The 15,441-nt window shown below is 30.8% G+C and overlaps 1 protein-coding gene across 2 annotated transcripts; it reads left to right on the forward strand.

Moving 5' to 3' along the window:
* On the forward strand, positions 2,064-4,383 carry LOC109346742. Of its 2 annotated transcripts, none has more exons than XM_019586492.1 (4): positions 2,064-2,422; positions 2,521-2,640; positions 3,537-3,764; positions 4,046-4,383. In XM_019586492.1, exons 1-4 carry the CDS (start codon positions 2,071-2,073, stop codon positions 4,084-4,086), a joined length of 741 nt encoding a protein of 246 aa, XP_019442037.1. In that variant the 5' UTR covers positions 2,064-2,070; the 3' UTR covers positions 4,087-4,383. The 2 variants fall into 2 exon arrangements, with proteins under 2 accessions (XP_019442037.1, XP_019442047.1); XM_019586502.1 differs by having other exon boundaries at positions 2,073-2,422; positions 3,537-3,754; positions 4,051-4,381.

A 15,441-nucleotide genomic window follows, 5' to 3' on the forward strand; every position in this document is an offset into this window, starting at 1 on the left:
TTTATTAGTTGATAGTTTATTAAGTTTTATAAATGCTCTCTAGGTTCTCAAACTACTTGGTCCTCAATGAGCCACTTAGACTGAATTCACCGAATATTTAGAAGCTTAAGCACATGATATTCGCACAACAAAACAAGTTAATAGTGAATATACACATGCAAGTTCATGGGGGAGGTGTTAAAGATATGTTTCTTCTCTCAAAGTCAAGAAATGCTGAGATTGGAGATCATTGCCAAAGACAAAATACACCTATATTTATTAAATGATGTTGAATGAAGCATGTATTTGCAGACAAATGATATTGGTATGCACAAGTTGGCTTTGTAATGTAGGTTAATGAAGAAATTTTGGAGATGATATGTTTCTAATGATTACAAAATCAGAGAGCTTAGGATATATGGAAGGAAGTTTCATGGAGAAAAGCTAGTGCATTTAACACCAACTCCAGTTATAATTTATTTGATCTGGCATGCGATCGAGTTAGACTCCACGGCTATATTCATCATCTCACATGAATTGTCACCCAAAAGAGAATCAACTTTATATTATTCGAGGAATCAAATTTTGAACATTATAGTTCATAATAATTAATATCACATGTTTAATTTTTTCTATCATTTTATCTTTTATTATATTTCTGTATATACATATATTTTCCAAAAAGAATAAAGAAACAATTTTTTGACGTCCCATTATTTTTTTGGGAGAAGAATAACATTTACTATCGCTATTCTTCCATTCCTGTCAAAATTTTACCCAAAAATGAAGGGCTAGTAGCATGGCAGAAACTTGCCACCTTTTAGAAAGAGTTCAAGCTCCATACCTACACCTCAAGATAAAACAAAGATGAATACATAAACGGAAAATTTTAATATCTACAAATGTTACCAATTCAACACTAAAAAATACAAAGCCATGTGATTCCAACCAGGGACGATGGTACTTGTAATTGAGGGTGTGTTAAACACCCTGTATTGAAAAAAATAATACCACTTATAACTTAACAAGCTCTAAATTCATTTATTTATGTAATTATTCTATTGAATTATTTTATAATAAAGTGAATTATATAATTTAAGAAACTTTATGATTGTTTCTTAGTATTTGATTGTTTTTTTGTATATTATATTTGAGTCTACTTGTTTTTTTCTATAGTTGTAATATGACAAAATGATTGAATTTGTAAAGTATTATTTACATTATTTTTTTCAACTGATTTAATAATTTTTTATAATTAACTTGAAACTTACATCATGATATGCATAATAGTGTTGAAATTGCTTATTTGAAAGAAATAAAAAATCTTTCAAATAAGTTAATTGAAAATGAAAAATACATTATTTACCTACAAGTTTATCTTCTCTTGAAATTAACAATTTATTTTGTAGAACTAATTTTTTCAATTATAGAAATTGTGAAAAAATATATTGCATAATCGAATGAGAAATGCATAAATAAATACTTATTTAATGACTTATATTTAATGAAATTGTTTAATAACATTGATAACGAGTTAATCATTTCAAAATACGAAATCAAATATAAAATAATTATGAAATATGCAATTTATTTAATTAAATATATTTAAATTTTATAATTTTGACATTAATAATTTCATCTTTTATAATTTTTGATGTTTATCATTTTAATTTTTAATCTATATTGAGATCGTGCTTATCTATGTTAGATTCGTCACTAATTCCAACTGAATGAATTCGTACAAACATTTTCTCCCCCTTGTTTTCCATACTTAAAATTTATAGATAAGCAAGTTCTCATGTAGAGGGACCAAGTTATATCATTCAAGTTCTTCAATGATATATGAAGTAGGAGAACATTGTAGACTATAAAAATTACATGGAAAACGTTTAAAGATGGCAACTTTCCTTTGAAATTGCCATGAGTTCATAATCATTCCCAATTGGGTATCATTTATTTGTATAACATAGATGTTGCTTATGGCATTAGTGTGAATTAAAACCCTCTCTCAGTCGTGGAAGCCCATTGTTCTTTCCAAACAAATAATCCTAGCCAATAAACTAAGGCCATGACACATTGACACGTGACACCATGATTTCTCAAATTTTGACACGTGTCACCATGACTGCTTTCAACTTAACACGTGTCACGTTGTCAAAAGTGTCTAAACCGCCAACAGTGTTTCTTTTCTTTTGTAACAGCATTCTCATCCATTTCTTCTCCAACTTCAGTTTTCACTCAAACACACAACAGAACATAACTGTTATTGAAGAAATGGAAAAAAAATCGCGCCTTGGAGTTCGAAAAACAACACTGATTAAGCCCAGAAGCAGTGTAAGAAAACCGTTACTAACCAAGTTTGCGGATTATCTCACTTCTCAAACTTTCATGTATGCTCCTCTTCTATCTCCTCTTCCCAACAATTTCCATTTCCCTTCTAAAGGTTTGTTTCACATTACTCACTCAACATTTTTCAACTTTCTTTTTTGCTTTATTTGTTTTAATGGGTTTGTTGTTCTATTTCTTATATTCATTTATTAGTGGTTGAATTAAACAAACCCCTTGAAGAGAAGCGGTTGTTTATGGAGCAAGTTGTGGAATATTTGATCTCTGATGATTATATGTATGCTCCCCTGCTTCATCTTTCTCATTTTCCTCAAGGTACACACTTGTCATAAACACTTCGGTATTTGTCTTTCTTACCTTCAATTGTTATGTTATCTATATTGTTGAATATCTCAGAAAATTTATTCAGGTTTCATAATATGTGATACTAATAAAACTAGACAGTTGAAACCTCAAAAAATAATAAGTAATTGCGTTTTATATAACATTCTTTTTTCATATACTATTTTGAGCTACGTTGGAAAGCTTATAAGCATGTTGAATGGTTGCTCTCTTGCAGTTTCGTAGTTGAATAGAATAAAGTTGGTCAAATATTTGGGGCATTTATGCATGTTTTATTTTGTGATTTAGCATTAGATGAGGCTATCAGCTTAGAAGATTAGGAAGTTGCAACTAGGAAAGTCTATATTCGAGTGCAAGCTCCGAATCAAGAATGTTAGTGTGTTGTGATCTCACTCTTTTACAAGTTATTTTGCATCTTATTGTAGAAGACTAAGTTTTGTTGGAGTTAAACTTGGCTGAAGGAAAACATAAATGTAGCTAGAGTTTAGGCTTTTGTTCAAATGAATTGGCGCCATTAAATGTTAAATGTGGAAAATCCAGAAGAGAAGCTTGAGAGTTAAATGTTAATGGATTTTAGTGATCGATAATCCAGATGTCTTGCTAGTATCTTGATCCTCATCAAAATTGTACTGATTATATTCGGTAGCTTATTCATTCTCATTTTATAGCAGTGAGATATATCATCACCTTATTCAATCTCATTCTATAGTCTTTTTGTTGTGTTTTCTGTTCTCCTTTTATTTTTATTAAAGAACATCCTTGTTGTTTAAGTCATAACAATCTTCCTATCCTGATTGGTTGTGTTCTGGTTTGCACCTTTCAATAGATAATATTAGTCACTGATTCTGTGTTTGCCTGCTGAGTTGCAGAACCATTGCAGCACGGTGGACCGATAGAGATAGATGATTCACCGAGAAGGTTAACAAAGAAAGTTAACCAACAAACTAATCATTTAGGAAATGTTAACCAGAGGTCTGAAAATCATCTTCCTCAAAAAGACCTCTCTGATCAGCATACTAGGGACCCCAAGGAAACTGTGAAGCACACTGTCTACCACATTTGTCACTCAACTTCTGCTTCAAGAAATGCTCCGCCACGTAAAATGCATTGTTTACCACTTTAATTGCTTAAATTCATTATTAATTATGTTAATCATTGATATTGTGGATATGTAGTTGCTGAAAATGAGATGCAACTTAATGCTGTTTAACTCATGGTGGGTGGATTTGTTAGTTTTTTGAGGGAGGATGAGACCGGGAAATTTTATCAATTTGATGGATAATTAACTGTGCCAAGTTGACATAGTATAAGGAATCTGAGTATATATGACTTCAAAATTAATTTGACACATATAACTCTGCTTATATTTATGTTGCAGGAAAGGTGACTCTCTACTCACAGCTGAGAGCTCATGGTTGATTGAAACTGTTGGATATAAATGTAAACATAGAAGATAATGACCTATACGGACAATTATTTTAGGTATACATTTTGTAAATGTATCCAGAGTTTAACTAGCTGTTGCCCTCCTTTTTTTTGTTAGAACATGTCAATACCATTGTTTGTATTGACTTACTTTGGCAACTAGTAAGTGTTTTCATGTAATGTATCAGTTATTGTAATGTAATAGTAGTTTGAATTTTCTTATCCGCTGAGGTTTGGCATGCACTTGTAGTTGTAGATAGCTGTGAAGAATTTACCCAAAGTGGTCAGTTTAGGAACCTTGGTTTATATCTTCCACTTTGAGTAAAAAATGTTTTGATAAGGATGATATATAGAAATGCCCAATACCCAGTGTCCCTCAACCCTACGTGTCTGAAGCTGGTTTGATAAGGGTATTGTTTATTTTTCAAACTTTTTTTGGATAGATAAATGTTACTATATTATCATTTTGTGGTTTACGAGATTTGAATCCTCAATATCATTATCACTCCACTTCCGACTCCCCGTTTTTCCCCCTAACTTGATAGGATGTTATGCATGTGCATGTAAATATGTTATATTGAGTGTCTCTTCATCTTTGTTCACTGTTTTTACGGTTGTTGCCCTTGAGATATTTCTTAAGGTGGAAGTCCCGTATAGTGTCACTTTCAGATTAGTCTAATTCTAAACGTTTACTAATCAAATTTAGATTTTGAAGATGTTATTTTTGTAACAGATCTTTTAGGTGCACTCTACTGAATGACACGTTGAGTAATGATATATCCATTCAAACTTTATTTGTTAAAACTTCAAAATCACAGACGCCAGTATTGACTTGAGGAGCACAAGATTTGAAAAAGATGTGTAACCCTTTAGTTTTAACCCATGTCGCCATGCATGCGATGAATGCTACTTCGGTCATGTCACTATGTCTATTTCCTTTGGTAGGTTTTGGAGGAATGAGACGTGCCAATCTCACTACCACAAATGCACATCACATTGTACATGAAACTTGTTTAGCCAATCTCACTACACTAATTTACTGTAACTTTAACATCATATTATCTTCTCCGCCACTATCCACTGATAACAAAGCTCGGTATATAGAGGAGGAGAAAGAGATATCATGCTTTTTGACTGTAATTGATCAGAATAGGTGTTTAAATTGTGGATGTGTTCAGTTATCTATGATTAAAAATAATTAAATGTGGTGTAATATATTGTCTCCAAATATAACCATTTTTATGTCATAACTCATCATTGAGGTGATGTGATTGTGGAGGGCACCTCAATCATCATATGAAGTGGCCACAGTTTCATAAACCTATTGGAATAATACAATGCATGATTTGCATTTCCAAAGGACTAGTGTTAATTTTTGTTTGCTTATTATCCTGCACAGTAAAATTTATTATTTGACTTTTACGAATCATTCTCGTTTATTCTGTTAGTTATGTTACACGATATATTAATGTATCTATAAGCGCCTGAAGCTAAAATGCAAATAACATCAGATTTTTACTAACAGGAATTATAATATGGAAGGATATAAAGTTTGTGGTTATTGTTGGGGGACCTGAAAGCGGAAAATCCGGAGGCCACATGCGTGTAATGAAAACGACTACTCTTTTAAACTGCATATGATTATATGCTGCAACCCCTACCATGAAAGAACAGTTATGGTATGGAGAAAGCACTCTTAACATGGACAAAAATCATTTGTCTTTAATTGTGTTCTATTCCCTAAATCAATTAGAATGTTATTTTTTTGTTTTCTTTTTATTCATATGTTAATTTCTGATTAATCTAAGACAGAGAAAGAAACAATGTTAGAAACATGTGATCTTTGTCCTCTTAACAAATAAAAAGGCCCCCTAGAGAGCTATGCACACCCCTAACCTTAAATTCCAGATGCAATGTGATTGCAATATTTCTGCCACATATTTTACTCAGAATAGATGCAGCCTCAATGCTAATTATAGATACAATAATAACTGCATTGGAGTTGAACCAATTTTTTTTTGTAATTATAATTACTTTATGTTTAGCCGTATATAGTAGCAATGATGAGAATTGGTATAGATAGCATTTTTCAATAACATTATTTTCAAAGCAATAATAATGCAGTATGTACCCTATCAATCTTTGTCTAGCCTAGGCTGGTGTCTTGGCTAGTTTTAGTACACTCAATTTTAGAAAAAGACCTTTATGTGTCCTGATATACATTCATTGATGGGATAGGGTACTTTTTTGGTTACTGACACCATAAGAAAAACATAGAGTTTATGATTCACTGAATTCACTCATTGTTCGTTGAATATTGCATTGAGCTCAACTTTTCTTCAGTACAAAGTTAAAACTCATCTGAATTAACATCACTCCTTATCTTCAAGTTTCTCAAAATGAGATTTTGTTTTGTAATTGTTAAAAGATGTTTCCTACTTTTGGATAATTATTACTTTCATTGCAGTGGGACTAAATATTAAAATTCGAATAGTATGAGATTTATTTTTTCAATTTTTGAAAGACCAAATTGATAAAATAAAAAAACATCAAAAATTAAAATAACCATCCACTATTTTCTTAATCACTGATGTTATATGTGCAATCATTGCTTTACATAGTAGTGATAATTGTGATATAAATTCAGAAATTGTGGTGGTAAAAGACATTCAATAATTTCACTTTGCAGGAATTAACATTTACCTTCTTATATTTAGGATGGTCTTTAATTTTAGTTTTATTTTTCTTCTTGTCTTGTTTGATGTATTAGTATTTTAGTTTTGTTAATTTACAATTGCAATGAAATGATAAAATAATTTGCAATTGCGGATAAGACCAAACAGAGTAATGTCATTTCAGTATCTGTTCCTTTGATTTCCACTGACCCCTCAAAATGTGCACGAGGCGACGCACGAGTACAACTGTGAAAGGGATTGCATATATATGCGAAAATCATTATTGCCCTGCTTCCAAACAAACTCATAAATTTCCTAACTTTTACAAATTTCACATTTCATTCATTGGAACTGTCCTTTTATCATTCTAAATTGAATTAATAATCATGTGATTCAATTCTGAAGTAGTAAATTGACTGAACTTGCCTGTGTTGCTCAATTTCTAAATTAGTTATAAAAGAAGTTAGTGTTCAGTATTATTTATTTATATGGCAGCAGATCTATATAACAAATTATCATCAAAACTTGCCAGGATCTAGAATTCTTTTGAGAAAAAATATATATTTTAAGGAGGTGACGTCATGGATGCTTTTAAATGTTTATTATATTATTATTATTTGTTAAAACATAAAAATAAGATTTCGATTCCTAAAAATAACATTTATTAAAAGTGACATTCATCAATATTGTCTAATCTTAATTTAATATAAGTTTGTCATAAAACTAAAATTAAGATTGGTTTGCCAAAATAATAAGGTGAAAGGAAAAAACATAATTAGTTACATAAACACAAATTGTATAATTGACCAAAAAGGAAAAAACAACTGTAGCGAAGATAAAGTCATAGATGTCGAGAAGTCCACGTAGGCGTGAGTCCAAGTCTCCATACGTAATATAAATCTCATGTACGTGGTTAATTCTAGGGTGTGGAGGACCAATTTTAATGATACAAGATCCCTTAGATATCCAGAATAATTAAAAAATTAGAAGTTTTATTTTTGAAAATCATAATTGTTAGAAGGAGTAACAGTGTAACATGTACGTAAAAAGAATTAATTTCTTACCAATTAAGAATAAAAGAAAAATATCATATTTCAACTATTAGCCATCTTCTTGCCAAAACGTCCGTCTTTATATTCCATTCCCTTAATAAAAATATTTGTTCTGTCACCAAGAATTTAATCCTCCTTAAAATAATGTCACATATTATTCTTATATTATTATCAATATTTAGAGTTTGTCTATCAACTTGAGATACCACAAATAGATCAGCAACAACAACAAAAAAATCCATAAATATTTAACAATGAGCTAAATTAACAAAAAGAGAAACATTAGTTTTTGTGATCTATCAATGTATTTCTCACTTTGATTTATGCTATCATTATAGTATTATTCCCACTCTCTCCTGGTAAGATTTGTATACATCATTGTAGATTATTAATCTCAACCACAATTTGATTCATGTTAGTGTGGCCTTTGGATTCAGTGCATGCCAATTGCATCTGCATACTCAATAGTATTTGGAGTATACACTTTTTTACTACCAATTCTTTTTCTCATAATAGAACTCGAAAATTATCGTTATATTTTTTTTTTGAAAAAAAATGGTCACGTAGTGGATATATCTCAAAAAGAAATGGCCATTATTGGTCTATTGTATACAAAGCTCCAGCTACTGGGAGATACAGTTGTCATATTAAGCACAAACTAGTGTTGGAAGTTGACAGATCCATACTGATCACAAATTCAATTATTTGTATATCAAAATTTTAAAAACATATATAACATTGTAGATGGGAGTAAAGGTCTAATGGCCAGGGTGAAGAATTCAAGAAACGGAGTATATGAGATTGTGGGTTCAAGTCTTACCAACAACAAATATTAACATAGTAACAATTGCCGATAAAAAAAATATTTTACCTAAGTTTTCAAAAAATAAATACCAAATATTGTACACACTAGATTGATGTCTAAGTTTTGATATGAAGCAACCATTTTTTATCTATCATTTCCATCAATGTGAGAGTTGAATTATTTGAGAGAGAAATGCACACGTATGGACTCAAACTCTTGTATTATTTGCCTATAAAAACATATATGAAAGACCTTGAAGGATATAAGACCATCTTCAATTCCTTACCTATAACCTCTCTCTCTTTTTCTATATCCTTTCAAAATGAGGACAAGGCGTTCTTTCACATGGCCAAGAAGGGGCTTGCATGTAAGGGGAAGGAAGAAAAGGGCCATTTTCTGTTTAGCAAAAAACTCTAATGCCTTGAAACCTTCCTTGCAAAAGAAGCTTCGGGTGCTTCAGAAGACAGTTCCAGGGAGCCATGGAAAAGACATGAATACTTTGTTCCAACGCATTGAAAAGTGTATACTTCAACTTGAAGCTAAATTGATGATCTTGAGGTGTGTGTCCAATTTGTATGGAGTATAGAAAGAGATAACACTCCTAAGTCCTAAGCACTCAACCACAAAGTCCATATTGTTTTCTATCTCTACCCTTTAGTCTCTAGATGAAGAAATCACCCCACAAAGAGGGTGAAGGTAAAGGTTAAACCTTTGCAAACACCTCCTCTTTGGGGTGTATGTAGAGGGATAATAAGGTTGTTGTAATTTATTTAAATTTAAATAAAAGTATGAATTTTTGCAGCTTCTTGTTCTATTTTATATTTGGATAATAAGGTTGTATTATTTTTGGATAATAAGGTTGTAGATTTGTGTTTCTTCTTAAACAAACTATGCTATAAATAGTGATATAAAAAATATGGGAAGAATGTGAGATTAATAGGTGTTATCCAACCAAGGGAAATATCTTGATATATAGTGATTTCAAATAAATATTGTGCTATGTCATACCATTAAAAAAGTATTCCAATCATTATTGTGCTAAACTCCGAGAGTTAGGTGCTTATTTGTTTATTTACTTAACCTGTTCGCAGTAAGACAATGATTATATGCATTAATGTAACTTGTTTATTAATTTAGAAGCTAAGCTTCATTCTAGGTTGGTGGTAAGACCCATGTGCGGACAAGAATTGATTAGATTGACAATGAGATACTAACTAAGATATGAAACGTTGATAACATAAATTAGTGGTGAATAATCATATTCAGATTGTATAACATTGTGACCAATGTTACGTTCTTAAAATGTTTATAAGGAGATTGATCTACATAAACCTCTTAGTAATTTAAATACCAAAGATTATATTGGCTTCACCTTATACATTTCATATTAAAGTTGGCACATATCAAAAATCAGCAAGTCATCTACAAGGTAGAAGTTGCCTTCAATGCTTACCATCAAGAGTTTGGAGTTATGGGAAAGTGAGGGGTATCATCCACATTATATTCAACTAATTATTTGTCATAATTCACAATTACAAAGAGTTTTATGAGTTTAAAATCTGTGCACTGATAGTGTGAAGTTTTTTACACCGTCAGCACATCATCTACCATTGATTTGTGTTAAACTGCATATGATTATATGCTGCAACCCCTACCATGAAAGAACAGTTATGGTATGGAGAAAGCACTCTTAACATGGACAAAAATCATTTGTCTTTAATTGTGTTCTATTCCCTAAATCAATTAGAATGTTATTTTTTTGTTTTCTTTTTATTCATATGTTAATTTCTGATTAATCTAAGACAGAGAAAGAAACAATGTTAGAAACATGTGATCTTTGTCCTCTTAACAAATAAAAAGGCCCCCTAGAGAGCTATGCACACCCCTAACCTTAAATTCCAGATGCAATGTGATTGCAATATTTCTGCCACATATTTTACTCAGAATAGATGCAGCCTCAATGCTAATTATAGATACAATAATAACTGCATTGGAGTTGAACCAATTTTTTTTTGTAATTATAATTACTTTATGTTTAGCCGTATATAGTAGCAATGATGAGAATTGGTATAGATAGCATTTTTCAATAACATTATTTTCAAAGCAATAATAATGCAGTATGTACCCTATCAATCTTTGTCTAGCCTAGGCTGGTGTCTTGGCTAGTTTTAGTACACTCAATTTTAGAAAAAGACCTTTATGTGTCCTGATATACATTCATTGATGGGATAGGGTACTTTTTTGGTTACTGACACCATAAGAAAAACATAGAGTTTATGATTCACTGAATTCACTCATTGTTCGTTGAATATTGCATTGAGCTCAACTTTTCTTCAGTACAAAGTTAAAACTCATCTGAATTAACATCACTCCTTATCTTCAAGTTTCTCAAAATGAGATTTTGTTTTGTAATTGTTAAAAGATGTTTCCTACTTTTGGATAATTATTACTTTCATTGCAGTGGGACTAAATATTAAAATTCGAATAGTATGAGATTTATTTTTTCAATTTTTGAAAGACCAAATTGATAAAATAAAAAAACATCAAAAATTAAAATAACCATCCACTATTTTCTTAATCACTGATGTTATATGTGCAATCATTGCTTTACATAGTAGTGATAATTGTGATATAAATTCAGAAATTGTGGTGGTAAAAGACATTCAATAATTTCACTTTGCAGGAATTAACATTTACCTTCTTATATTTAGGATGGTCTTTAATTTTAGTTTTATTTTTCTTCTTGTCTTGTTTGATGTATTAGTATTTTAGTTTTGTTAATTTACAATTGCAATGAAATGATAAAATAATTTGCAATTGCGGATAAGACCAAACAGAGTAATGTCATTTCAGTATCTGTTCCTTTGATTTCCACTGACCCCTCAAAATGTGCACGAGGCGACGCACGAGTACAACTGTGAAAGGGATTGCATATATATGCGAAAATCATTATTGCCCTGCTTCCAAACAAACTCATAAATTTCCTAACTTTTACAAATTTCACATTTCATTCATTGGAACTGTCCTTTTATCATTCTAAATTGAATTAATAATCATGTGATTCAATTCTGAAGTAGTAAATTGACTGAACTTGCCTGTGTTGCTCAATTTCTAAATTAGTTATAAAAGAAGTTAGTGTTCAGTATTATTTATTTATATGGCAGCAGATCTATATAACAAATTATCATCAAAACTTGCCAGGATCTAGAATTCTTTTGAGAAAAAATATATATTTTAAGGAGGTGACGTCATGGATGCTTTTAAATGTTTATTATATTATTATTATTTGTTAAAACATAAAAATAAGATTTCGATTCCTAAAAATAACATTTATTAAAAGTGACATTCATCAATATTGTCTAATCTTAATTTAATATAAGTTTGTCATAAAACTAAAATTAAGATTGGTTTGCCAAAATAATAAGGTGAAAGGAAAAAACATAATTAGTTACATAAACACAAATTGTATAATTGACCAAAAAGGAAAAAACAACTGTAGCGAAGATAAAGTCATAGATGTCGAGAAGTCCACGTAGGCGTGAGTCCAAGTCTCCATACGTAATATAAATCTCATGTACGTGGTTAATTCTAGGGTGTGGAGGACCAATTTTAATGATACAAGATCCCTTAGATATCCAGAATAATTAAAAAATTAGAAGTTTTATTTTTGAAAATCATAATTGTTAGAAGGAGTAACAGTGTAACATGTACGTAAAAAGAATTAATTTCTTACCAATTAAGAATAAAAGAAAAATATCATATTTCAACTATTAGCCATCTTCTTGCCAAAACGTCCGTCTTTATATTCCATTCCCTTAATAAAAATATTTGTTCTGTCACCAAGAATTTAATCCTCCTTAAAATAATGTCACATATTATTCTTATATTATTATCAATATTTAGAGTTTGTCTATCAACTTGAGATACCACAAATAGATCAGCAACAACAACAAAAAAATCCATAAATATTTAACAATGAGCTAAATTAACAAAAAGAGAAACATTAGTTTTTGTGATCTATCAATGTATTTCTCACTTTGATTTATGCTATCATTATAGTATTATTCCCACTCTCTCCTGGTAAGATTTGTATACATCATTGTAGATTATTAATCTCAACCACAATTTGATTCATGTTAGTGTGGCCTTTGGATTCAGTGCATGCCAATTGCATCTGCATACTCAATAGTATTTGGAGTATACACTTTTTTACTACCAATTCTTTTTCTCATAATAGAACTCGAAAATTATCGTTATATTTTTTTTTTGAAAAAAAATGGTCACGTAGTGGATATATCTCAAAAAGAAATGGCCATTATTGGTCTATTGTATACAAAGCTCCAGCTACTGGGAGATACAGTTGTCATATTAAGCACAAACTAGTGTTGGAAGTTGACAGATCCATACTGATCACAAATTCAATTATTTGTATATCAAAATTTTAAAAACATATATAACATTGTAGATGGGAGTAAAGGTCTAATGGCCAGGGTGAAGAATTCAAGAAACGGAGTATATGAGATTGTGGGTTCAAGTCTTACCAACAACAAATATTAACATAGTAACAATTGCCGATAAAAAAAATATTTTACCTAAGTTTTCAAAAAATAAATACCAAATATTGTACACACTAGATTGATGTCTAAGTTTTGATATGAAGCAACCATTTTTTATCTATCATTTCCATCAATGTGAGAGTTGAATTATTTGAGAGAGAAATGCACACGTATGGACTCAAACTCTTGTATTATTTGCCTATAAAAACATATATGAAAGACCTTGAAGGATATAAGACCATCTTCAATTCCTTACCTATAACCTCTCTCTCTTTTTCTATATCCTTTCAAAATGAGGACAAGGCGTTCTTTCACATGGCCAAGAAGGGGCTTGCATGTAAGGGGAAGGAAGAAAAGGGCCATTTTCTGTTTAGCAAAAAACTCTAATGCCTTGAAACCTTCCTTGCAAAAGAAGCTTCGGGTGCTTCAGAAGACAGTTCCAGGGAGCCATGGAAAAGACATGAATACTTTGTTCCAACGCATTGAAAAGTGTATACTTCAACTTGAAGCTAAATTGATGATCTTGAGGTGTGTGTCCAATTTGTATGGAGTATAGAAAGAGATAACACTCCTAAGTCCTAAGCACTCAACCACAAAGTCCATATTGTTTTCTATCTCTACCCTTTAGTCTCTAGATGAAGAAATCACCCCACAAAGAGGGTGAAGGTAAAGGTTAAACCTTTGCAAACACCTCCTCTTTGGGGTGTATGTAGAGGGATAATAAGGTTGTTGTAATTTATTTAAATTTAAATAAAAGTATGAATTTTTGCAGCTTCTTGTTCTATTTTATATTTGGATAATAAGGTTGTATTATTTTTGGATAATAAGGTTGTAGATTTGTGTTTCTTCTTAAACAAACTATGCTATAAATAGTGATATAAAAAATATGGGAAGAATGTGAGATTAATAGGTGTTATCCAACCAAGGGAAATATCTTGATATATAGTGATTTCAAATAAATATTGTGCTATGTCATACCATTAAAAAAGTATTCCAATCATTATTGTGCTAAACTCCGAGAGTTAGGTGCTTATTTGTTTATTTACTTAACCTGTTCGCAGTAAGACAATGATTATATGCATTAATGTAACTTGTTTATTAATTTAGAAGCTAAGCTTCATTCTAGGTTGGTGGTAAGACCCATGTGCGGACAAGAATTGATTAGATTGACAATGAGATACTAACTAAGATATGAAACGTTGATAACATAAATTAGTGGTGAATAATCATATTCAGATTGTATAACATTGTGACCAATGTTACGTTCTTAAAATGTTTATAAGGAGATTGATCTACATAAACCTCTTAGTAATTTAAATACCAAAGATTATATTGGCTTCACCTTATACATTTCATATTAAAGTTGGCACATATCAAAAATCAGCAAGTCATCTACAAGGTAGAAGTTGCCTTCAATGCTTACCATCAAGAGTTTGGAGTTATGGGAAAGTGAGGGGTATCATCCACATTATATTCAACTAATTATTTGTCATAATTCACAATTACAAAGAGTTTTATGAGTTTAAAATCTGTGCACTGATAGTGTGAAGTTTTTTACACCGTCAGCACATCATCTACCATTGATTTGTGTTACTTTTGTTTGAGAGTCAATAGTGGTTAATAAATCAATGGTGGATGATTGACTGACAGTGTAAAAAACTTTTACACTGTCAGTGTATACATATTAAATCCTATACACAATCTTATAGGTATTAGAATGTATTTTAATTTGATTAGTGGAAGATCAAACTAAATAAAATTATTGGAAGAAATTCCCGCCAATCCCATATGCATATTCAAAAGAGTTTGGAGAAAGCTTAAATTATTAAATGTCTAAAAAGAAGGGATAGAAGAAACAAGTTTTGGGATGCATGGATATCCTATTGCTTCCCTTGATTTTCCTATGCACACATGAAATCGAAGCCTCTGGTCCCACCCACATTCCTCTATGGTTATACACTTAATACTACTAGCTATATCACATTTCTCTCCAATCTAATTATTTTCTTACACTAATCCAACCTTTTCCCCTTATTCTACTAACTTTAATTTCTTAATTGATGATAATGGTAGACATTTAATTTGCCGCTTTCTCAAATCATAATCACATTTTTGCTTTAATTGTTTCTTTCTAAGTGTGTGGGAAAAATCAGAGAAAAAGATAGGTAAGAGCAACCACACAGTGTTCTTTTAAACTTGTTCTTGGCCTTTTAGAAATATTCTTCCCTTTTGTTCATTGTTTTAGCTGCTATTATTTTTGG

This window comes from Lupinus angustifolius, chromosome LG01 (genome assembly GCF_001865875.1).
Source record: "Lupinus angustifolius cultivar Tanjil chromosome LG01, LupAngTanjil_v1.0, whole genome shotgun sequence".
NCBI classification, from domain to species: Eukaryota; Viridiplantae; Streptophyta; class Magnoliopsida; order Fabales; family Fabaceae; genus Lupinus; species Lupinus angustifolius.

Excerpts from the sequence above, each read along its gene's own strand:
- LOC109346742 (XM_019586492.1), top strand. The coding sequence starts at position 2,071 with ATGATTTCTCAAATTTTGACACGTGTCACCATGACTGCTTTCAACTTA. Across the intron at positions 2,423-2,520 it reads TTTCCATTTCCCTTCTAAAG|TGGTTGAATTAAACAAACCC; the intron begins GTTTGTTTCACA and ends TTCATTTATTAG. Across the intron at positions 3,765-4,045 it reads TTCAAGAAATGCTCCGCCAC|GAAAGGTGACTCTCTACTCA; the intron begins GTAAAATGCATT and ends TTTATGTTGCAG.